General features: G+C 57.5%; 1 protein-coding gene and 1 pseudogene across 1 annotated transcript; both read left to right on the plus strand.

Moving 5' to 3' along the window:
- Nucleotides 1-1165: 1165 nt before the first annotated feature.
- Nucleotides 1166-5422, plus strand: LOC109729705 (CREB-regulated transcription coactivator 2-like; annotated as a pseudogene).
- Nucleotides 5423-8503: 3081 nt separating this feature from the next.
- On the plus strand, nt 8504-23934 carry LPIN3 (lipin 3). The gene is made up of 20 exons (XM_012781251.3): nt 8504-8671; nt 12321-12695; nt 13648-13743; nt 14593-14861; nt 15052-15132; nt 15674-15794; nt 15956-16301; nt 17051-17150; nt 17288-17448; nt 17788-17881; nt 17978-18047; nt 18812-18904; nt 18981-19024; nt 19684-19822; nt 20738-20886; nt 21031-21117; nt 21546-21698; nt 21878-21992; nt 22076-22179; nt 22388-23934. Exons 2-20 carry the CDS (start codon nt 12504-12506, stop codon nt 22530-22532), a joined length of 2559 nt encoding a protein of 852 aa, XP_012636705.2. The 5' UTR covers nt 8504-8671; nt 12321-12503; the 3' UTR covers nt 22533-23934.
- Nucleotides 23935-24008: the final 74 nt, after the last annotated feature.

Consider the following 24008-nt stretch of genomic DNA (forward strand, 5'->3'; position numbering starts at 1 on the left):
GAGAAGTGGGGTGGGTATGAGAGGTGGGAGAACAGGAGCCACTGGAGGGTCTTGAGCAGAGATGTCACGGGAACTGATTTTGGTTTCAACAGCATCCCGTTGTCAGATGACTTTGACCTCTAACAAGACAACGCAAGTGGAGTGCAAAATGAAACCGCAAATCTTGTGGAAGATGCTGAATTTTATGAAGTCGATGAAAGTGATGCTGGAAAACAGCTGGAATCTCACAAAGCATTTACAGATGAGGATCTGGCAATATTAGGTCAGAAAAGGACGATGATAGGGCAGCAGTTTCACAGTGATTTAAGCAATGAACAAGAGAAGCCTTTGGGAAAACCAGAGGAGCCCAGAAGTATTTTTGGAAGGATAGTTTTGCTCATTGGAAAATACAATGCTACGTGAATGATGTCATACCTGCAATCATGCACTTTACATCCTGCTCTCAAATCATTTCATTATCCTTTAGTCATGCTAAAAATTAAGATGGGTGGTGTGCATAGCCAAAATTTTAAGTATAACAAAATTGTAAGCATACTTTTAAGTAAATAATTGGTTTCATTTTCCTTGTCTGCTATAATGGTTCTCACCTCACCAGGTTGTGGTAAAGATTAAGTAAGAAGATTCACTCGTTAACACATGCAGCTAATACTTATTATGGGTTTTCTTCTGTGTGTCAGGCACTATATGAGGCACTGGGGATACAGTGATGAGTAAAAAATGTCCTCATATTGATCAAGTGGTGTATATAAATAAAGTATCACATAAAGCACAAAGATGGAAAGGTACATTATGCTATGAGAGCCTATGTAAGGGAGAGTTAACCTAGCTAGAAAGTGCATTACTTACCTATTGCTGCGTAACAAATCACTACAAACTTAGAGGCTTTGAACAGCACATGTTTCTTATCTCACAGTTTCTGTGAGTTAGGAGTCTGGGCCGTTTAGCTGAATCTTCTGCTTACAAGATTTTCAAGGCTTCAATTGAGGTGTCAGCCGGGCTGTATTCTGATCTGGAGGCTTGATTAGGGAAGAGCCACTTCCAAGATCACTCAGGTAGTGGTGGGATTCATTTCCTTATGGCTATAGGACTGAGGGCCCTGGCTTCTTGCAGGCTGTTGTTAGCTGGAGGCTGCTGAAGCTCTGAGCTGCCCATAGCTTCTTGCCACATGTGTTTCCTCATCACGGCTATTTACTTCGAGTCAGCAAGGAGAGTCCCTGGAGCTAGCCTGCTAGTGAGACTGAGACTTATATGATGCAACGTAAACACAGGAGAGACAGTCCATTACTTTTGCCATGTTCTATTGGTTAAAAACAAGCCACAGATGCCACCCACACACCAGTGGGAGGGATTACATAAAGGCATGAACACCAGGAGGCAGAGATCCTAGGGCCACCTTAGAGTTTGTCTGCCACTGATGGCAGTAACAGTGGACCCGGGATCTAAAAAATGAGTTGGCATCAACATTAGGGATGGAGGGAAAAACTGTCCAGGCAGAGAGGGGACAGGGCAATGGGGGGAGGACAGTGCATATATCATATACGAAGGGTCTAGCATAGTGACTAACAATATCGTATCACCCTCTGCTCAATAATTATTGATGGCTCCCAATGTCCACGGTTTTGCCCCATGATCAAGGCTAGATCGACTATCTCCTTGTACTCCCTTTCTCTCTCCTGTACCCACGTTTTCACTTACCACTTGCACCCACTTAGACTGCCTGTTCCTCTCCTAAATGTACCCCATCTATAACAGTTCCCTTCCTGTAGTTCAAGGCCCAGCGTAAGTCAGTCTTCTCTACACAATATTTTTGAATACCTATTTAAGTGGAGGGCACCATGCTAGACCCTCCTTGAGTTGCAAAGCATAAGAAGACACAGTCCACGTGTCAGATGGAGGGTGGTAGTGGAGGCAGAAGGTATACCCAAATAACAAAAGGAAGAACAGGAGACGGACGAGGAGGGCCCTCACTGCGGGTCAAGCCCACGGAGGTGGCGGTAAGCGCTGAGGGATTTTTCAGGACACAGAAAGCTCCAGTTCATACAGTGGTTAATGATCTCTCAGTGTTCCTCTCTAGGCACGGATTCCAAAAAGGCTCTGCAAACTGACGTCTTTCCGGGAAAGACAGCTGGAGTGGGGAACTGCCCAGAGGCAACCTGGCCAGGCGGGTCAGTTCTCGGCTGCCACCAGAGGCTTCTTTGGCAGAAGTGGGGGATGGCAACGGAAGTCTCCTACCCTCCAGCCTGTGGGTCCCTGAGCACATCCAGGGCCGGTCCCCGAAAGGCTGGGAGGAGAGGCCCCCAGTGTCTGAGTGCAGTCTTGGCCACATCATCAGCGGAAGGGAACGTGGCGGGCAAAGGCAGCCCAGGCCAGCGGCCCAGAGCAGGGATTTCTCCGGCCAAGTCCGGGGGCGGGGCCGGAGGCGGGGGCGGGGCTGGAGGCGGGACCTGGGCCGGAGGCGGGGCCATGGGCGGGGCCGCTTCCCCGGCTCCGCCCCCGCCCCAGCCGGGGGAGGAGCTGGGCTTGCAGACCGGCTCTGGCCTCGGAACCGCGCACCTGCCAGCTACTGCGTTGGGGGTTGAGTCTGCAGACGCATTGAGGGGAGAAGCTGCCTGGGTCTAAGTGAGGGGAAAGCCTGGGTCTCTTCTCACCTCCCATCCCCCATCTTCCGTAGTGTTCACTGAACCTGGAAGCCAGAGGGCTTTTCCTATTCTCCATACCCATTAAAGCTTCTTCCTTTGCTCTGAAGTCGTGGGACTTCACAAACCCACCCACCCACCCCCTCCCCTCGCTTCCCATCTGCAAGAGTGAACTATCTCCAGGTGGCTCTGCATGGCCTTCGTACAAACTAGTGCCTACACTTGAATACCGTCCCCATCCATACTCATCTAATTCCAACTTATTTTTCAGGATTCCTGTCTACCAAGCTTTTTCTGACCCCTCTCACCCCGCTAAGGCCCCCTGGGCATGGCGCCCCCCCCCCATTATTTAACAGCACAAGGGCCTGACCGCCCTCTGTTCTTTCCTTCACCCACCCATGCCCCCTAGACTGTGGGGTCGCTGAGGCACCTCCAGTACCTAGCCCAGGGATGGCCCTCAGTAAGATCCTAAACACCCCACCTGCCCGAATGGAAGATTCCAGAATCCACGTCATCTCTTACAGCAGCAGGCCTCAAACTAAGGCTAGCATCAGAATCACCTGGGGGTGGGGGTGGGAAGGAATTACTAAAATGCCAATTGCCGGGCCTCAGCTCCAGAGCTTCTGATCCAATAGGTCTGGGTAGGGCCTGAGAATCTGCGTGTCTAGCAAGTTCCCAGGTGCTGCTGCTGGTCCGGACCACACTCTAAGAACCAGTGTGGGAGGCGGCGGTGGCTACGGCTGGAGGAGGCTGTGGCTTGTACAGCCAGGGTCGAGGGTCGCTGGGAGGGACGGGGAGGAAGCTGGCGCATTGGGGGCCAGCGGGCCTGGCTGGGCCACGGCCTCAGCTTCCAGTCCGCTCAAGTTCAGAGAGATCACGCAGCGTCAGGCCGAGGAGACGGCGGCCTTGGAGGAGGTGGTGACGGACTCGGCGCCACCCGGTCACAGGCCCAGAGACTACGGCTGGCGAACACAAGGCGCTCCCATCACGGTGGTTCTCTGCCAGGTGTAGACCGGGTCGGCTGTAGCCTGGCCGAGCTCGAGACACCCCTCTCGGCACCGCGCGCTGCTGGGACGGGTGTGGCGAGATGCACAGAACGGTGTCCCCACTGCACCGGGGCTCCGCCCTGTCGACAGCTCTGGTGATGGACCTGCCTGCTTACCTCCTCCCCAGGCCAGCTGGTGAAGGACGATGCCCTGGGGCAATCTCCCACAGAGAAGGGGCAGTTGTTTCTACTGCCTGCACTTAACACAGGCGAACCCCAGTCCCCGCACCTCCCGGCATCCTGCCCGGCCGGCGTGGGGGTTTTCCGGATGGTGAAATGGACTCCAAAGTCCCTGCTATGGAGAACTTGCTAGATGACAAGCATTAGCTGAAGCCATGGGATGCGAAGAAGCTGTCCTCATCTCCCTCCAGACCTTGGTCCTGGGATGTCCCTGCAATGAACATCTTTCCGTCTCCCGACCAGCTAGCCTGCCAGTGTGCCTGTCCTCCCCACCTGCCATGAACACGGGGGGCTGCCAATTTGACCTCACCAACCTGCACTTTCCCCCACTGCCGCCCACCCCCCTGGGAGACTGCCTACCCTAACCTGAGCGGGGCTTGGGGGAGAACAGAACCTCCAATTTGACCCACACCATGACCCACCTGGGCATCAGTGGAGGCCTGGGCCGGGCTATGATGCACCAGGACTTCATTTGCTTCTCAGCCACACCTCCCTGCAGTCCTCCCCAAGCAATGCCAGCCTCTAGGGTTCCCTGAGCAGTCCTCAGCCCCAGCTCAGGGCTCGCACAGCCATCCCTCAATGCCCGCCTCCTCCTTGGCCCACCCTGCACTACCCACCACCTCCCTGGCCCACCATGCCCCTTGCCTACCACCTCCCTGGGCCATCCCTCACTCAGTGTCTCTGCCCTCTCCTCCTCCATTTCCCCCCCTGTTCTGAGCCCCCCTTGTCCATCTTCGACCCCTGGGACCCCCCACCATCATCGTGTGCCTCTCAGCCCCCTGAGTTTGCCCGCAGGCCCCAATGATGCCAGAAGCTCCCAACAGCAGCTGCCCAAACAGTTTTTGCCAACGATGTCACCCACCTTGTCTTCCATCACTCAGGGTGTCCCCCTGAACACGAGTAAACTGCCCACTGAGCAGCGGCTGCCCCCATATCCCTAGATCTCCACCCCGGCCTGATTCTGCCCACCCAGCCACCCACGCCAATGCCTCTACAGCAGCCAGGCTCCCCGCTCAGGCCTGCTCAGTGCAGCCCTCAGGTGGGCAGCCCCCCTGCAGAGCAGACAGCGTGTTATGCAACACTATACCCACCTGGGCCCAGTGAGCATGGGCAGAAGTCTTACCACCAGCCGATGAGTGACTTCAGGTTGGGGAACCTCGAGCAGTTCGGCATGAAGAGCCCATCAGCCAGCCTAGCGCTGGACCCCTCTGGCTTTTCCAAAGAGCCTGAATTTTTAGGGGGTGAGGGACCAGTGGGCGGCCCCCAGGATCCCCACTCCCTCCACTACCAGAACTTGACCCCCTGTTCCTGCCACGGCTCAGGGCCTAACATCATCCTCACAGGAGGCTCCTCTCCAGGTTTCTCTAAGGAGATTGCAGAGCCCTGGCCGGAGTGCCTGGCTGTGAGTGTCAGCAGCTGGGTTGGAACCGGGGCTGGGCTAGAAGATGAGCTTCGCATGGAGCCACTGGGCCTGGAAAGGCTAAACGTGCTGAGTGACCCCTGTGCCCTGCTGCCTGACCCCATGGCGGAGGATTCATTCCACAGTGACCAGCTCCAGTGAGGGGACCTCATCACCATCCCTCTTCTTGGCCCCGTCCCCTATCACTGTCCCTTTCCTCCTTTCCCCCTGGCCAGTAGCGACTCCACTGTCTGCCCCCAGATCCTCTTTCTAGCATGAACGAAGGATCCTAAGAATGAAAAAAAGCAAGGGGTTTGTCCAGGTGGCCCCTAAATTTTGCACAAGTGGTCGGCCTGGGGAAGCTCAAGAGAGGTCCTAAAGCACTTGTAACTTTGAACCGTCTGTCTGGAGGTCAGAGCCTGTTGGAAAGCAGGGGGCAGAAGGGGGCCCCAGAGGCAGGGCTTATCCGGATGCCTAGGGGTGGGCAGTGCCAGCCCCTCCTCACTGCTCTTCCCCTTGCAATGGAGGAGAGAGCCAGAGTGGATTTTTTTTATTAAATATGTAATATGTTAATAAAAAAATCTTATAAAAAAAAGAATCACTGAGTATCAGTTTCTTCACTGGCAAAATGGGATAACTACTGCCCTCACCATCCTGGGTTTTATGAGAATCCAACAAGACAATGCAATCAAAGAGCTCAGCATGGTGCCTGCACCCAGTAGGTACTCAATAAGTGTTAGTGATTGCTCCTGGGACTTGGCAAGAGACATGCTAGGCAGGAAAAACTTGAATTGGAGCAGAGGTGGGAAAGGGTCCAAGCAGTTCAGCTGAGCAGACGAGATGGAAGAGCCAAGTTAAATATGAATCTGAGATGAATAAGGAATAATTTTTAGTATAAGTATATCCTAAATGTTGCACGAGACATACTTATACTAAAAAAACATTTGTTATGTATCTGAAATTCAAATTTAATTGAGTGTCCTTTATTTTTATTTGTTAAATCTGGCAATCCTAGCCAGACACCAGTTGCCTGCCCCCAAACCCTCAACCCTGCATGCTGTGGGGAGCCAGCCCCAGGGTCTGCTGCCTCCCTTCCCACCTTCAACAAGGCCACCAGGAATGGTCAAAGAGCCACTCCTGGAAGCCAGTCTTGCTGCTCATGACAAGTGATCACAGTGGCAAGCCTAAGTGTGCTGGCCCTCCTACCTCATGCCAGGTTCACCCAGCAAGAAAGTAGCGGGGCACAGTAAATAACCACCGGATCTGGGAATTAGCAAAGCACACAGGCTACCAATCCATAAAGAAGGGAGTGCCACCTGCACTCTTGGATTAATCAAGGAAAAGACAGCTACCGGGGATAAACGCCCACCCAGGGAGTCTACCCAGGCAGGGGAAGAGATGGCCTCCACTCTTATCCCAGAAATGGGCAAACTAAGCACCACGCTGTTTGCCCATCAAAGGACGCCTTGGAGATAGGGGTGTAAACCTGGGGTTAGAAGGACTGTCCCTGTGGACAAGTCATACTACCAAAGGGTGCCTCTCCCCCTGCCCAATACCCACCCCCTAATCACTAAATCCTGGATGATTCATAGCTTGGGAATTAAGCCTGTCAGAAATCCAATTTCTGCAACAACCTTTATATCAACTTTTTTCCTTTTTTTGCTCGAACATGAAATAATGAAAACAATTTGTGCTCCATCTTTAAAAATGTGTGACAAACATCACCGGAAGCCTACCGCACGCGCCCTGTGCTGTGCTCAGCACTTCATTTAGCTCAGTGGCTCCCAGCCTTGCCTCGTACATTACAACCACCTGGAGAGGTTTTTAAAGGTCGTAGTAGCCTGGGCATCAGTATTTGTCCAGGGCACAGTGATGCCGACACACATCCAAGGTTGGAAACCGCTGATTTAGTTTATCCTGTAAATCCTCACCGTAAAATCCTGCCAGGTAGCTTTTATCACCATTTGCAGATGACATTGAGGCTCAAAGAGCTAAATGGACTTTGGCATCTGCTGTCCCAACCTGTGACCTCTCCTCCTTTCTCAGGCTCCCTCGAGGGATTTCCTGACGTTATTTATAGACGATGTTCTATTTTGTACAATTCTGCCACCGACGTGTTTGTGGGGCGGTGCCGCCCCCTTGACCACCTTGAGATGGTAGCCCCGCTGCCAAGGGGGCTCTGCTGAGATCGCAGCCAGACACCAATTCGGTTCAGAACCCATATTGATGCCAAATGACTATTGATAAAGTGAGACCCGAGGCCAGTCACTTCCCAACAGGTTCTGTCACCTGGGGTCACAGAGTAACCGCGCTACAGGCGGCTACCTTTCCATCCCCACTGCCCTGTACTTCCTAAGCCCGGCTCTTCCCAGGGCACCTTTGCAGATGCCAGACACGCTCACAGCTTGTTGGAGAGGTCTTGGGTCCAGGAAAGGCCGCATGCCACCGATCCAAAGGGAAAAGCCATGCCCCGGGCCGGGCCTCGCCCGCATCATAGGGCTCACCTTCCAGTCTCGCGCACGCACCTGGGCTCACCTGACCCCTCCCGCGGAGCCGTGGGCGGAGAGGGAGCGCGGCTCGGTGAGAAGACTGGTCACCGCCTGTCCTCTGCTGGCCAGTGGCGGTATTGAGCCTGCTGCTGCTCGATCGGCACGTCGGACGGATGGGATTGAAGGAACCCGCATCCATGGAGCGCCTGCTGTATGTCAGGCGCTGTACTGAGCACGGACGTGTGAGAATGAACATGACCTGCTCTCACGGAGTTCAAATTCAAATGAAGAGGCAGATAGTAATCAAGTGGTCATTCAAGCAAATATGAAAGGACAACTGTGGGCCAAGTGAACATATGACACGAAGGACCTGCCCAGTCTTGGAGGCAGGGAAAGCTGCCCCCAGGAGGGGACATTAGGGCGCCAGGCACCTCATAAAGTCATTTCATGTAATTTCGAAAACCTGCAAGGTGACTCTCCGTCTCGACAAAGCAGGATTGGACTCAGATTCGGGACGGCACTTACCCAAGGTCACACCGCGAGCTGGAAGCAAATCCCGGAGGACTGAAGTCGGCCCCATTCCAAAGTCCCTGCTTTGCCGCCGCTCCCGGAGGTGGGGCAGGTGGCCGGCCGCAGGGACATTCCATCTGGAGGCTCGGGGGCGGAGCCTGAGGCCTGGCCCCGCCCCAGCCTCTACAGGTGAAAGGGCGCCCTGCGCGTGGGGACCCGGCGGCTCTGGGGGTGGAGCCAGGGCGGAGACGGCGCAGGGATCGTGGAAGGGGTGGAGCCGGGATCGCACCACGTCCTGGAGGAGCCGGAAGCGCCGACGAGTGCGGGCCGAGGACACTCACCTGTAGAGCCTGTTGCACGCAGGTAGAGGCGGCGGCTCCGAGTCCAGGAGGTCCAGTGGGCAGCTCCCCAGGTAGGGCCCAACCCGGGCCGGGAAAGAGACGTCCCTCTCCCTCCCGTCCTGCCATCCGACATTCCTTCCTTCATGCCCGAGGGCCTGAGTCCACCTCTAGCCATCAGATGGGTACGCAGGGGTGGAAGGGCCGGCCTGACTTCATCCTTCCTCCCAGCCCAGTGGCTGCCTGGACACCCAGGACGTGGAATCCGGAGAGAAGAAGCCAAAACCTCCCCGGGGGGCTAGCCCAGCTTTTCCCTAGGCTGCCTGTGTGACCTTGGGGAGGACACCCTAGTAGTACCAAGTGTCTTCAGTTGCAAAACATTGTCCGACCCTTGCCCTGCCTGCCTTGAGCTAGACAGGTCAGATGGTATGGCTGCTGGGGGGCTGGGGTGGCACTTTCTCTCCACCAGGACAGAGGTAGGTTAGGGTAGGTAGGGAGCCCTTACCCTTCTGAGCCACCTGGTGCTGGGTGGAGAGCCACACCCTTCCTCCACCCAAATCTGGGAACCTAGGAGGGCTGAGAGCTCAACTGGGGCAGCTTGTTCTGGCATCCCTGGGTGGAGTGGTGGGCTAGCCTGGAAGAAGGCCTGTGGATGTCCCCAGAGTGGGGTCTGAGGCTTGGCCAAGGGACCCTGTGAGACCTGCCTGGAGCCCACCTGCTCATTTTGCAAATAGCAGGGCTACCATTGTGCAGGGCCTTGAATGTCAAGTTCATAAGTCTAAACTCTGAACTGCAGGCAGGTGCAGTGCATCGGAGCCTGACCTGTAGTGTTCTCAGGACCAGCCTGGGTGAGTGGGGCTGTCATGATGCCAAAAAAATATGCTGCTGCTGATAGGTGAAACATATGGGCACTTGTTGCATTCTGGTGCTTCGTGCAAATTATCTCATTGCTCACACCTGATGTTATCCCCATTTTAGAGGCTGAACCTGAGGCTCAGATCAATAAAGTGACTTACCCAGGATCACAGCTAGTAAGCGGCAGAGCAGGGGTCAGAACCCAGACCATCTGGCGCCCTTTTCTGTAATGTCCTGTGGCCACCCATGATCTAGGCATCTGGTGATAAAGTCTTGACCTAGGACAGCAGGAGCAAGCAGGGGCTGTATGAGAGGAAATTGGAGGACAGGATTCAGAGGGCTTGGGACAGAGGGGTACCCGTGAGTCCTGAGGGGTGTTCAGTTCCCTGGGGGGAGGATGAAGGGGTTGATTTGAGACATGTTGGTTTGGGGGTGGAGGGTGACATAGGGGAGCTGAGCAGAGTTCTCCTCTGGAGAAGACCAAGGAGGCGGAGCTAGGTCCTGGGAAAAGAAGGCGCCCTCAGGGATGGGTGCAGACAGAGGGGGAGCACAAGGCCAGCCTCACAGGAGCCCCCACAATGCTGAGCAGGCAGTAGGGGTGGGGGACAGGGGGAGGAAAGAATTCTGGACTCCATGACATCAGAGCTGAGATAAGTCTGGAAAATCGAGGCCTTGTTTCATAGAAGAGGAAACTGAGGCCAGCAAGTTACTTGTCTGAGAACACTCCAGGGCGGCTCCCAGTGGGACCCTGGCTGCCATCTCTGCCATTCGCCTCTTTCTACTGGGTCAGTGATCCTCAGCTGGGGGCAGTTTTGTCCCCCAGGAGACATTTAACAACATCTGGAGACAATTTGGTTGCCCCATCCTGGGGTGGGAGTGGGGGGTGCTATGTGTGTCTAATAGGCAGAGGCCAGGGGTACTGCTGAACGTCCCGCAGTGCACAGCCCCCACAGCAAAGAATTGTGGGGCCCTAAATGGCAATAATGACGAAGTTGAGAAACTGTACCAGAGCGCGCCGAGCCTGTCACCCTCCTTCCCCACTCCTCTCTCTGGGCAGACCTTTGCCACCACCCCTGCTCTGCCCCTCCCATGCTTGCTGCTTTATTTCTGGAAGCTTCTGGAGTCCTCTGTGGTTTTCCTGGGAACAGGGGTCTAGAGCCCTGCCCACTAAGCGTCTGTGGCTGTCAGTCTGGTTGGTGTTGGGTGGTGCAAAACCAAAGTGGAAGTGTTCACCTAGCGCAAGGTGGGTGCCTTGCAGATAAGCTCTTTGTTGAATCTGAGTGACATCTCAGGGGGCATTTCCACTTCCAGTTTTTTTTTTTTGTTTGTTTTTTTGCAGAGACCTAGTTGGTGTTTTAGACTTCGGCAATTCTAATTGTGCCTTATGTTTGGGACGCTCTGACACAGACTGAAAGAATCTACTGCTTCATTCGAGGCGTCCCAGGATGGGCAGGATATGGGCATTACTGAGAGATGCCAGAGGGGGACGTGGGGGAGGGGGTCTTGTCATTCAGGCTCTTCCAAGAGTAGGCTGTGGACTGGGAACATGAGGGGATCCTGTTAAAATGGAGGTGCTGACTCAGTAGGGCCGAGTTGGGCTCAAGTTTCTCTACGTTTCTAGAATAACAACCTCCCAGGTGATGCTGAACGTGGCCCACGGACTGCATTTTGAGGGCGAGGCATTACAGGGTGTGCAGCGGTGGCTGCGGGCTGGCTGTGCTCTCTGCAGGCGACTGGGGTGGTTTGGGGACCATGGAGTCAGGAGATCTGGATTTCAGTCATCACTCCCTCTCTCCCCTCCCTACATCCCGTCTTGGGCCTGTCAGCTTAATAGAGCTTAATAAGTCACTTAACCTTGGATGAGTCACTTAGCTTCTCTGAGGGGTGGTCCTGTGTGGCAGGCTGTCCTCCAGGGTCTGAGAGAGGCAAGTGCCCTGAGGAGGTCAGATGGTCGAAGTCTGGCAGCCAGAGGGATAGCAGGCCACTGGCCAGGCCGGCAGGGCAGGGGTGACAAGCCGAAGCTGGCGGGGCGGGCACCGTGCCAGCTTGGAAGCAGCTCTCATTACAGCCCTGGCCTTTCCCCGAGGCTGCCACAGCCTCCCAAGTCGGGCTCGAGTGGCCCTGCCCGGTGTGGAATAGCTGGAGGGACCAGTCTGGTTGGGGGAAGGAGCAGTTTCGGGGGCCAGACCAAGGCCTCTGAGGAGCGAGGGTCAGGGCTGAAGCTGGGGCCGAGAATGATGGCTGGAGACTCTGAGGTCAGGCTCTGAGCCTCCGACAGGCTTCCCAGCAGGGGCACTGGGAAGGACGTTGGGGTTTGGGGGCTTAAGCCCCCAGCTGTCGGGGATGCCTTGCCTCTGGCGTCTGACCCCAGGAATAGGGACGAGCAAAGCTTTAGGTCCCTAGGCACTCCCACCCTGGCCTCCCATAATCAGCCACAATGGCCAGTCAAGGCCCCTTGCAACTCCTAAAACCAGGAGGCAGCAAAACAGCTGAACCGAGCTCTGGGATGGAAAAACAGAGACCGCCTCCTCCCCACTTCTGGGAAGAGAAGATCACCCTTAGGGCTGCAGGGCCACCCCCTCCTGTTTCCACAGTTGGGCCATCCCAAGTGGTTCACACCAAGAGTTCTGGGTGTGAGCCACGCAGACCTGGGTTTGAATCCCAGGCCCTGTCCTTAACAGCTGAGTGACCCTGGGCAAGTCGCTCCACCCATCCAGCTCACCTGTAAACAGGAATAATAACACCGGCTGGGCCAGCCCCACAGGGTTGTTGTGCAGATGAAATGAGCTGTGCCCGCGGAACATCGCGGTCATTAGCGTTAGTCACGGCATTTACAGTGTCATCTCAGCCCGTGCCCTTCTTTCACAGATGTGGACACGGCCCTTGGAGAAGGGAGGTGGCTGCCCGAGGGTCCCCAGGCAGGACGGCTGGCGAGCTGGGGCGAGACCGAGTCTGCAGGCGCCTCCCTCCGCGGCACTCCGGGTGTGACACAGACGTAAGGCCGGGCCAGGCCTGGGTCCGCAGCGCCGCCTCTCTCCGCAAGCTCCGGCCATGAACTACGTGGGGCAGCTGGCCGAGACGGTGTTCGGGACGGTGAAGGATCTGTACCGCGGCCTGAACCCGGCCACGCTGAGCGGCGGCATCGACGTGCTGGTGGTGCGGCAGGTGGACGGCTCGTTCCGCTGCTCGCCCTTCCACGTGCGCTTCGGCAAGCTGGGCGTGCTGCGGTCGCGCGAGAAGGTGGTGAGTGCTCCGGCCGGCCGGGTGGCCGCCGCAGGGTGGCTTTTTAAGCCCGGGTGGCCACGTCAGTCCCAGGAGAGAGGACCGGGGCCTCTGAGGACCGGGGCCTCTCTCCCCGGTGCGGATCTGACCTCGGAACAGGCTTCCTCTCGTGTATATTTTCTCTGAAGGTTTAGGGGCTGGCTTGGGGGGTCTCGGTTCGGGAGGGGTCCCAGATTTCCGTGGAAACAGCCCAGGGGGCCGACCCCAGCGCTGGGACCATCAGACCTGGCCCCAGCTCACTGAGACCTTTCCTGTGTGTTCTTGGTAAATCACGGCATGTCTCTGAGCCCAGTACCAACGGATACGATCTCACCTGCCTAGGGATGGTGGTGGGAGACGTAAACAGGACCTGGCGATGCTGTCCCAGGCCCAGATACGTGGGTGACACTTAAAGGTCAGGTTCCTTCCCTTAGTAGATCCGTGCCGTCTTCACTGGGCTCAGGCGAACGTGACAGAGACATTTTTAGCACCGAGGTCTGGTGTGTAAATGCGAGTTTGGTGGCGCCAAGTCCCCTTCACATTGAGGCGGCTGAACTTTCCAGAATCCTAACAGGAAAGTGTGACCTGTGGGAGACGGTACACCTGAGCGGTTAAGAGCTTGGCTTGTTGTAGACTCAGATTTTTTGGGTTCAGAGACTCACTTGCTCCGAGGCCACTTCCTTGCAAATAACTTAAACCTCAAGCCTCAGTTTCCTCATCTGTAAAGTGGGGATAATGATGGGGGCTACTGTGAGGGGCTGTTGTGGAGATCAAACGAGGTCATCTACATACAGCACTACGAATGCCCAGTAAATGGTAATTCTCACCATTGTCCAACAACCTGGGGGCACCACTTGGGCAGCAGGGAGGCCAGCGGGCGTGAGGCCCCGTGGTGGGGACCGTGCGACCCCTGCCCCACCAGTCCCCATTGCAGGTTGACATCGAGATCAATGGGGAGCCTGTGGACTTGCACATGAAGCTGGGTGACAGTGGGGAGGCCTTCTTTGTCCAGGAGCTGGAGAGCGACGAGGTGAGTGCCACCCTCCTCACCAGCACCTGCCCTGCCTCTTCCCTGGAGCCTCCTCCAGGTGAGGCCTCGGGGTTCCGCCCTGTCCCCGCCCCATCAGCAGAGGTCTGATGCAGGGCTGAGTTGGGGCTGGCCTCTGGCACTTGCGAGGTAGGGGCCAGGGTGCAGGCTGACTCCACTTCCCGGGGAGCTGGGGAAGGTCTCAGAGGGGACACCTAAGCTGGGCCCCTGCGGGACGGAAGGGAGCCCTTCCCAGGCAGGGCAGTGGGGAGAAGAAGGCACCGAAGAAGGGCTGGGAAGTGTGAGGTCCGGCTTGTCCCAGGTCTGGTGCCGGCTCCTGCAGGTAGAACTAGAAGCATGAATTGGGGTGAGGAGAGGGAGGGCCCAACACATGCCAACAGAGGAGCTGCAACTGTTTGAACTTGGCAAACTTGAATTGAGCCCCTACTATATGCCAGACGCCATGCAGCAGCCTTAGATGAGGGGCGACCCCTGACTTCAGAGCAAGTCCCAGCCATCTCTGGGAGACAGACACGTAAACAATGGACGATGGAACTACTCGTTATTGCAGGGAAGGGGGTGGGAGCTTGGGTGAGGGATAGTCAAGGCAGCTTCCCGGAGGAGGTGACACCTGGCTGAGTCTTAGCAGAGATGAGAGGCTGACATCAGGGTTTCTGCCTGGCCTGTGGGGTGGTGCGTCCTTCCCTGGGATTGGGGCCGCTTTGTCTCTGTCAGGGAGCTCTGGGCTCAGCAGCGGCTGCAGGGCCACACTGCTGCCACCTCTGCCCAAGCTCCACGCATGTTCCCCTGGCCCCGCATGAGCGCGCTGCAGGGCCCTGGTCTGCTCCACAGGAACACGTGCCTCCCCGCCTGTGCACCTCCCCCATCCCGTGGGGGGGCCTGTCTGGCTTCCCCCCGGACTCCCAGCAGGGCACAGCCAGCAAGCCTGAGGGCCCCGTCATTGCGGGCACGGCTTCCACTGGGCGAAGGAAGAGGCGTCGGAGGAGGAAGCCCAGGCGCAAGGAGGATACGGTGGCAACTGACTCTAGTTCAGAGGAACTGGAGACAGGCCCCGAGAGCGAGCTGTCCCTGCTGGAGAAGCCAAGGCCAGAGTCCCCAGGGTGTGTAGGGACACCAACCTGGGCTTCAACCACTGTTTCCCCTGCTGATGCTGTGTGACTTTGGGCAATGGCCTTGACCTCTCTGGGCTTTCACTGTTCCACCTCCCCAAGCCCGTGACGTCTAGGCCCCTGTGCCCTGCCTGGGGTGTTCTGCCCTGTCAGTGACCATTCTCCTGTGGCCCCTCAACAGTGTCCAGTTGGAAGGGGACTCCTCACCACAGCCCAAAGACATCTACCCCTACTCCGATGGCGACTGCTCCCCTGAGGCCAGGTGAGAGTCCAGGTGGCCTGCAGGCCCAGATCAAGGTCTCAGAGTGGTTCCAATCTACACTTTTCTGATGACTAATGACACAGATCACATCCAGTGTGTCAACCAGGCATTTGTATCTGTCCTTTGTAAAGTGCTCAGGTATTTTGTCCACTTTTTCTATTGTGGTAAAACACATGGAGCATAAATCTATCAGTTTAACCATTTCAGTGTACAATTCAATGGCAATAAGTACATTCATGATGTAGAGCGACCAGCACTATTCTCTAGTTCCAGAACATTCCATTCCCCCAAATGGAAACCCTGTGCTCATTAAACAGTCACAACCTCACCCTTCCTTTTTTTAAAAACTGGATTGCCTTCCTATCGTGAATTTGTACGAGTTCTTTATATATTGATATATTTTGGTATCTTCCCATAGTCTTTATCTGTTCTGTATTCAACGCAGGCACAAATATGGGTTGCAGATATTTTTCTCCCAGGCTGGGGTGGGCGGCAGGAGGTGGCAGGCTGGCTTGGGGCCACTGAGTACTGCTTCCTACAGCCTCTCGGCAAGTGAGCTGACATCCCCTAAGAGCGACTCAGAGTTAGAGCTGCGGGCCTCGGAGCCCAGTCCCCTGAAAGCGGAGTCCCACATGCAGTGGGCCTGGGGGAGGCTGCCCAAGGTGAGTTCCTCCGTGTCAACCCCAGTCCCTGCCTTGCAAGGGCTCCAGGGCCCCTGTGGGTCAGGATGGGAGTGGCTGAGACTCGGCACCTCCCGAGGCTCCGTGGGTGGGGAAGGCAGGCCCCACATTGGCCTACGTCCTCCCCATTTGATTGACCGAAGGTGGCCAAAGCTGAGCAGCCCGAGTCCTTGATGGTCCCTGAAGGCAGCATGGGGACAACCTCTCCTCATCGGAGAGGACCCAGCACACCCTCCACCTCTGTGGCTGGCATGGACCCTGCTTCAGGCCCCCCAGTCCTGGTGACAGGGGCTGGCGCTGACCTGCTTCGGTGTGACGCAGAGGATCCTGCTCTGGTGGGTCCCCCTCTGCACACCCCAGAGAGCGCAGAAGCCAAGATGCAGAGCTGCAGGGATGCAGACCTCCCTCCTGCCTCCAAGTCCTGGAGCTGGGCCACTCTGGACGGCCCATTTCCCAGCGGGCGGCCAGAGGGGGCCTCCAGGGGCCAAGGTGAGTGATAGCTGGACCCCTCCCACTGCTTCCCTGGCCTCACCTTATCCCCTGGGTGGGCTCTGGGATTTTAGGTACATCTTGGGCACCTACTGTATGCCAGGCACTGTGCTTGGCACCAGCCCTTCTGGGGCTCACAGTCTGGTGGAGGGACTGATGATGCACGCATGAATGGGAGGGACGTGCCACAGGCAATGCAGGACAAGGCCAAGGGTTGGGGGGGCGGTGCTTAAATCACATGGTCAGGGAAGTCCTCTGAGACATGGACAATAATGACTCAGCCACGTAAGGAGCAGGGAAAGAGGATTCGAGGCTGAGGGAGCAGCATGTGCCTGCACTGCAGGTGGGGCAGAGGTGACACCGAGGGCAGCTGGCGTGTGTCTTGAGCAAGGATGGTGAGAGGTTCGGGACAGGAAGCCCAGAGAGGGGCAGAGCCGGGTCATTCCAGCTCACAAGCACTGGGCCCGCACTGTCCATTTGGCAGCCACTGGCTGTATGTGGCCATTTAAAATGAAATTATTAATAACTGAAATTAAACAAAATGTAAAATTCTGTTTCTCCATCACACTGATCACATTTTACCTGTGCTCATAGCCACTTGTGACTGGCAGCTACTGTGTTGGACAGTGCAGACACAGAACATTTCTGAAAGTTCTGTGAACTTAGGCATTCAAAGGCAGGGCCGTCTACTGCCCACACTGCCCGTCACGTGTTAGGTCTATCTGTAGGTGTCCCCTCCTCCCCCTCAGGCTCTTTGAAGAGAAGCCAGCACCTGGGCCCCAGTGACATCTACCTGGACGACCTGCCTTCCCTGGACTCTGAGAATGCAGCACTTTACTTCCCCCAGAGGTGCCTGGGTTCTGGGTGCCAGGGTGTTGTGGGTCGAGGCCTGTGGGGCCAAGGGTCCACTATCAAGGGCCTGGGAGGAGGGGGCCCATCTCCCACCCTCCCTGTGTTCATGTCACTGTTGGCCCCTTTGTCCCCAGTGACTGTGGGCTGGGGGCCAGAAGGTGGAGTGAACCCAGCACCCAGAAGCCCCTGGGGTACCCCAACCCCGAACAGGTGCCAGAACCCACGGTGGACACGGTGGACACCATAGCACTGTCCCTCTGTGGTGGACTGGCCGACAGCCGGGACATCTCCCTGGGTATGTTGGACCATGGCCCAAGCCCTTCCGAGGACTGGTGCAGAGCCCAGGGGCTGCGGAAGTGTGGGGCTGGGCTTCCCTATGGTTCTCTGCCCCGTGGAGTCCACACTCTGCTGTAGGGCTGGGCATTCCCAACTCCGAGTGAAGCAAAAGCTTGACACCAAGTTGTGACTCATCTGTGAATCCTGGGGTGGGAACAGGTGCAAAACCACAGGTAGGGAGGAGCCCTGCTGGGCCAGCAGGAGGCGAGTGGCAGAGTGTGGGGGCCCCGAGGAGCTGGGGCAGCAGGTCACGTGGGCTGTGCCAGCCTCACCCTTCACACTCTGCTTCTCTGCACAGAGAAGTTCAACCAGCACATCGTCTCCTACCAGGACCTCACCAAAAACCCCAGTCTCCTGGAGGACCCGAACCTAGTGGTGAAAATCAACAGGAAGTACGTCCCAGAGCTGGGGCTGCTGGCCCAAGGGACGTCCCATGCTCCGTGACCCTGCGGCTGCTGCAGCCCGGACACCTTATTCTGTCTTCCCAGGCATTATAACTGGGCTGTGGCTGCTCCCATGATCCTCTCCCTGCAAGCCTTCCAGAAAAACTTGCCCAAGGTAACAGTTAGAAACCACTGGGTCACCCACCCCTGCTTGGCTCGCCCCACCTTACCCAGAGTGACCCACCACGTGAGGCCCCTGAGACCCCTCCCCCGCCAGCCTGTTCCAGCTCAAGTGGGCCCCCTGGCGTGTCCACCCTGGGCCCAGGTCATCCTGACTTGGGTTCCCTTCTGCGTCTCCAGGATGCTGGTGTCTCCCAGATGGGCCTTGGCCTGGGCCCTGCCTGGGGGCATCTAGCACAGATCATATCAGCATTCTTCCCAAGGCCATGGTGCCCCAACCAGATAGTGACAGTGACATACAGCGAGGGAGGCTGTCCATGGGATAGGATCACTGACTCCAGGAGGCTGCCTGTGCTGGCCCTGGAGGTTGAGGGGGGACCAGCTACAGACTGTTCTTCCTGCTGGCCCTTGGTAGCATCACGCAGGGAGCACCAGATCTCGAGACACTCCCAAGGCACTACCTTCCGCTTTTCTAGCAGGGGCCTGACCCTCAAGATTTGGAGGCCAGGCTAAGGCTAGGCTAGAGCTAGGGGGCAGGGGTGGGGCCAGGGGGGCAGGAATGGCCCTTGGTCTCATGCACAGCTGCATGAGTCACTGTGTGGAGTCCCAGGTGAGTGTGCTTCCTCGGCCTCCAGATGTTTACAGCACCTTGCTCTAGGGTTGGCCCAGACTCTGGGCTCGTGGGGGCCCCAAGGGCAATGTCAGGTAGGAGGTTTGCGTGGTGCAGGGGAAAATGCCGTGGTCTTCACCTGCCCACAGAGCACCGTGGACAAGCTGGAGAAGGAGAAGATGCCCCGCAAGGGTGGGCGATGGTGGTTTTCCTGGCGACGCAGGGACTTCCCGGCTGAGGAGGTGGGTGGTCGTGGTGGCGGGGTGGCCCCAGCACAGGGCAGGAGCAGCGTTGGCTGGATGGATGTTCTTTCCACAGCGCGGTGCCCAGAGGGAGAAAACCTCCGCCAGGGAGCAGCAGGGGTGAGTGGGACCCCTGGCTGGGGAAGCTGCCCTGAGGGCCAGGTGGAGCCAGCACCAAGTCCCCAACCATGGTTCTCAGTCACTCCCCAAATGCTTCTACACACACCCCTTCTTTCTCCTGAGAAATGCCCCCATTTCAGAGAGGGAGAACTGAGACCTAGAGACACACCAAATGTCCCTCAGCCAGCAGATGGCAGAGCTGGAACAGGTGCTCAGACTCCTGGCCCAGACTAGGGTCTACCTATTAGGGTGGACCTCTCTCCCCAAGCCCACAGGGGCTGCTGACTTGACTTCTCTTTTTCACCTGTGAAGTGACCCAGACGCACAAGGTTGGGGGGGAGAGGGTGGCCAAGGATGGCACTGGAGTAAGGCCCGAGGTGCGCTTTCAGGAAAACATCTCCAAGGCAGGCACTGAGGGCTGGCAGCCCTGGTCTGGGCCCCCTCTGCTGTCACCGGGCTGGTTGGAGACTGCCAGGCAGCACCCCTGTGTCTGCCACCACCCTACGTGAGAGGCACTTAGAGGGAGGGCTCGCTGATACCCTGGGCAGCCTCTGGAGTGACAGGGACAGGCCCCCATGGCCTGGGCCAAGGTGAGCAACCACTGGGAGTGAAGGACCTTGGGCCGGGGAAGGCGGCCTGAGAGCCAGCACCGCCCACAGGGAGAAGACCGAAGTCCTGAGCAGCGATGATGATGGCCCAGACAGCCCCGTGATCCTCGAGGCCCCCTCCTCGCCACCTTCGACACCAGCCTACACTCCTGCCTACAAGAAGTCCCTCCGCCTCTCCTCCGATCAGATCGTAAGCGTGTGCACATGTGCATGCATGTGTACGTAAGGGGTGCTGAGCTAATCCTGTCCCAGAGACCCTCAGGGCTGGCTGGGAAAGGCTCCACGTGTTCACCAAAGGCCAGAATCCACCCCCTTGGCACCCTCCCCGATGGCCTCTTTTTGAATGCCTCCAGGAGCAGGGGGCTCACTTCCTCACATGCCAGCCCACTTATCTGTCGGATGTCCTAACTGGAGAAGCCCTCTCATAGATCTTCCTGAGACAGCTACCTGCAGTGACCCAGCTGGCTCCTGGTCTGCCCTTAGAAGCCACACTAAAGGAATCAAATGCTGATGACGGCCCCTCAGATTTTGGCAAGCCCAGACCCTCAGTCATGTTTTCTCTAAGCTCAGTCACTGGCGGCTCCTGTAATGAGAGCATGTTTTCTACCTGCCTGTGGCTCCCTGGTCAGGGAGGTGTCCAGGAGGGTCTGCCCAGCCCGGTGCAGAGCAGTGCCACCTGTCTGGCATCCTGGGGCTCACACACAGCTCAGGGCTTTGGTGCAGGGCTGCCCCAATCCTCTGTGGACCACATGCAGGGCTGGGTCTCTCTCTAGGGGAATGTGAGTTGGCTACCCTAGCCACAAAGCCCCCATCTGTGGAGTGGGGTGTCCTTCCATGAGAAACCTGAGCAGGGAGTCACAGGCCTGGCTTCGTCTGAGTTTCATCTCAAAGTGGGGTGCAGAGAGGCCAGGAGTCCCCTGGCCAGCACTGTGCAGGGCCCTGACCAGCATGGCCACCCTCTGGCCGGACGTGGCTGTCCCTGATGGCTTCAGGAAGGGTCTCTGAGCTGGGGGGACCAGGAGAGTGAGAGGCCTGTGGGGGTGAAAGGCCACAGTGTGGGTGGTGCCTGGCTGCAGTTGCAACGACCCTCTTTGCCTGGCCCTAGCGGTGCCTGAACCTGCAAGAAGGTGCCAATGATGTGGTCTTCAGTGTGACCACCCAGTACCAGGGCACCTGCCGCTGCAAGGCCACCATCTACCTGTGGAAATGGGACGACAAGGTGGTCATCTCTGACATCGACGGCACCATCACCAAGTGAGGCCCAGCTGGCCACAGCAAGGGCGGGCGGGCCTGGGACTCGCCTCCCTCCATGCTGGGAGTGGGGGGGGGGGACCATAAGAGAGGCCCTGCCTTCCCCATGGACCACCTGCCTGAGTGACCCTTCCTCTCTGGCTCTAGGTCGGATGCTCTGGGCCACATTCTGCCCCAGCTGGGGAAAGACTGGACACACCAGGGCATCACCAGTCTCTACCACAAAATCCACCTGTGAGTGCCTGGGCTGAGGCAGGACGCCCAGCTGGAGAGAGGGAGTGATGGGACAGGACACCTTGGGGAGGAGTAGGGACCCACAAAGGAAGCAGCCTGGGCAGATCCCTGCAGTGCTGAGACCTCCCTACTGGCCCTCGGTTCTGTGGAAACACACGTCCTGGGGCTGTGTTCCAGAATCAGGCTCCAGCTTCAGGCCTCAGGCTGGAGGGGAGGCCATCCTCCCCCCTCAAGGCTCTGTCCATGCTCCTTCTAGCTGGACAGCTGCCAAGGCCACCTCTGCTAGACCTGGCCTAGCCATTTTCCTAAGTCTTCTCCTTGCAAAGGTTTGAAGCCCCAGAGGTGGGCCGGGCAGGCTGAAGCCAACGGGGCAGATGGGAGATGGCTGGTCTCTGATGGTTCTGTGCCGCCCTGTCTCTCATCCCCAGAAATGGGTACAAGTTCCTATACTGCTCCGCCCGGGCCATCGGCATGGCTGACCTCACCAAGGGGTACCTGCAGTGGGTGAGCGAGCGGGGCTGTGGCCTCCCCAAGGGCCCCATCCTGCTGTCTCCCACCAGCCTCTTCTCTGCCCTCCACAGGTAACCACCCCTCCACAACACAAGCCCACGGCCCCTTGGGTGGTGGGGAGGGCTGTCACCATCCCAGACCAAGCCAGCATTAGCACCCAAGAGGCAGCTGGTGACGAGGTCAAACCCCATACCCACATCAACTGAGCCTGCCATCCCCTCTGGTTTCTTCCCCTCCTTGGTCGCCCCAGAGAAGTGATTGAGAAGAAGCCGGAGGTGTTCAAGATCGCCTGCCTGAGTGACATCCAGCAGCTGTTTCTGCCCCACAGACAGCCCTTCTACGCTGCCTTCGGGAACAGGCCCAATGTGAGTGTGTCCCTGCCCTTGGGCTGAGCCGCCCCCCCCCCCCCAGTGGGCCTCTGTTCCACGTGCTCCTTCATGTCCCGCAGGATGTCTTTGCCTACCGGCAGGTGGGCCTACCTGAGTCTCGAATCTTCACGGTCAACCCCCGGGGAGAGCTCATCCAGGAGCTCATGAAGAACCACAAATCCACGTGAGGCCACGCCCTGCCACATGCCCCCATGCCCTGCTACGTCCCCTGTCTTGGCCTCTCCCTGGGCCCCAATTTTACCTCCCCACCAGTGAGTCTGTCCCTTGGCCAGGGCTCCTGGGCAGGATATACACCCCCCCCCCCACCTGACGTGGTGGAGGCCGTGGTCTGGTGGCAGCTCAGGCTGAGAGCCAGCCCTGTCTGCCCACAGGTACGAGCGGCTCGGTGAGGTGGTTGAGCTCCTCTTCCCTCCTGTGGCCCGTGGCCCAAGCACAGACCTGGCCCACCCTGAATACAGCCACTTCAGCTACTGGCGGGAGCCACTGCCAGCGGTGGACCTTGACATGCTGGACTGAACCTGCCCTGGCTGCCCCCTCCCCCTGGCCTGGCCCAGGACTGACGAGGTGTCCTGGGGTACTGGGAGTTGGAAGCTGGGTGCTAGGGGGACCACCCACTGAAGGGGAGGAAGGGGCTGCAGGTTGATAGGTAGCCATAGAGCTTCCATCCTCCCTGTCCTGTCTCCTGTCTGCCAGCTGAGCTGCAGCTACTCCAGGGCCTCAGTGTGGCCTTGGCCTGGAGCAATGACATGTTTGTCATCTGGGCCCTTTCAGGGTTTTCCATGCAATTTATAGCTCTGTCCCTGTCAACCTGGGACCTTACCTCCACTCCTGATGAGACAGAGAGGAGAGGGAGGCCTGACTGAGGCATGAAGCCCATATGCACAGGGCAGCGTTGGTGGTGGCAGTGGGGCTTAGCTGAGCAGCATCTAGAAAGAACACGGTGCTCCCCTGCTCCTTTGCTGGGAGCCAGACTGCACCCCACCCCCCACAGAGCCAGACATCTCTGCTGGAGCATCTGCCCGCTGGTGCCCTGGGATCTCAGCACAAGATACGCACTCATGTCTGGGTGCCCCAGCCCCTGCCAACATCAGGGAAGGGGGATTTGGGGCCAAGTGAGGGCTGGGGGAGTGTGGCTCTGCTCAGCTTAGCCCCCAACCCAGCACCTCCCCTGCGGACTGGGCCCTATCTCGGCCTCCCCAGCCTCAGCTGGTCCACTCAGTGCTCATGGCTGCTGCCCGAGCTCTTGCCTGGGGAGCTGTGGGGAGTGGGTGATGCCCCTACAGCCTTCCCTCCCGCTGCCTTTGGTGAAGAAGGTTCGTTTACACTGGCTAAAAGCTTTAATCCAGAGCCTGCCTTCCTCCAGCAGCACCATGTGGAGGGCAGAAAACCCAATGTCCGGAAAGCAGAAGGCAGGGCTATGGGCCCTACAGACCAGCACCACAGGGCCCGTGCTGCCCTGGGGGAAACTGAGGCCGGGAGTCCCAGCAGAGTTGGCCATCAGAGTCTCTGTGAGCTGCGCAGGCCTGAGGAACACTCGCGTTTTCAAGTTTTCTCTTGATTTCATACCTGAATTTCTTACCTTTCGTGAATATCCTGGCAGGGCTGGGGTTTTGCAAGGGTGTTAAAAGCAAGGTCTGGACCACTTTCCCTCCAGCTCTGGGCTCCTTGTCAGGGTCTGGCCTTATTCAGGCCCTGACAGACACTAGGGCCACCCTCTGGAGAGAGGCCCTGATCTGGAAGGAAGAAGGCTGTGTGGGCACCAGAAGGCCCTGGAAACATTGTTGGGGAAGGAAGAGAAGAAAATGGTGTGGGTTCTCTAAACAGATCGCCTAGATCCAATTCCTTCCTCTGGGATTCTACAGCTGCCTAAGCCCTCACCTTAGGGGGGATGAAAGGGAATAAAGAGAACTCTCGGTGAGTCCGTGTGCTTCTGTCCTGAAGGGCATGTGGGGAGCTGGAAACATCTGGCAGCCTCTGGTTCATGGTTTAGAA

Source organism: Microcebus murinus, chromosome 16, assembly GCF_040939455.1.
Source record: "Microcebus murinus isolate Inina chromosome 16, M.murinus_Inina_mat1.0, whole genome shotgun sequence".
NCBI lineage: Eukaryota > Metazoa > Chordata > Mammalia > Primates > Cheirogaleidae > Microcebus > Microcebus murinus.

Coding starts and splice junctions, on each gene's coding strand:
- LPIN3 (XM_012781251.3), top strand. CDS start 12,504: ATGAACTACGTGGGGCAGCTGGCCGAGACGGTGTTCGGGACGGTGAAG. Junction 17,151..17,287: donor GCACTTTACTTCCCCCAGAG/GTGCCTGGGTTC, acceptor CTTTGTCCCCAG/TGACTGTGGGCTGGGGGCCA. Junction 21,699..21,877: donor CTCTTCTCTGCCCTCCACAG/GTAACCACCCCT, acceptor TGGTCGCCCCAG/AGAAGTGATTGAGAAGAAGC.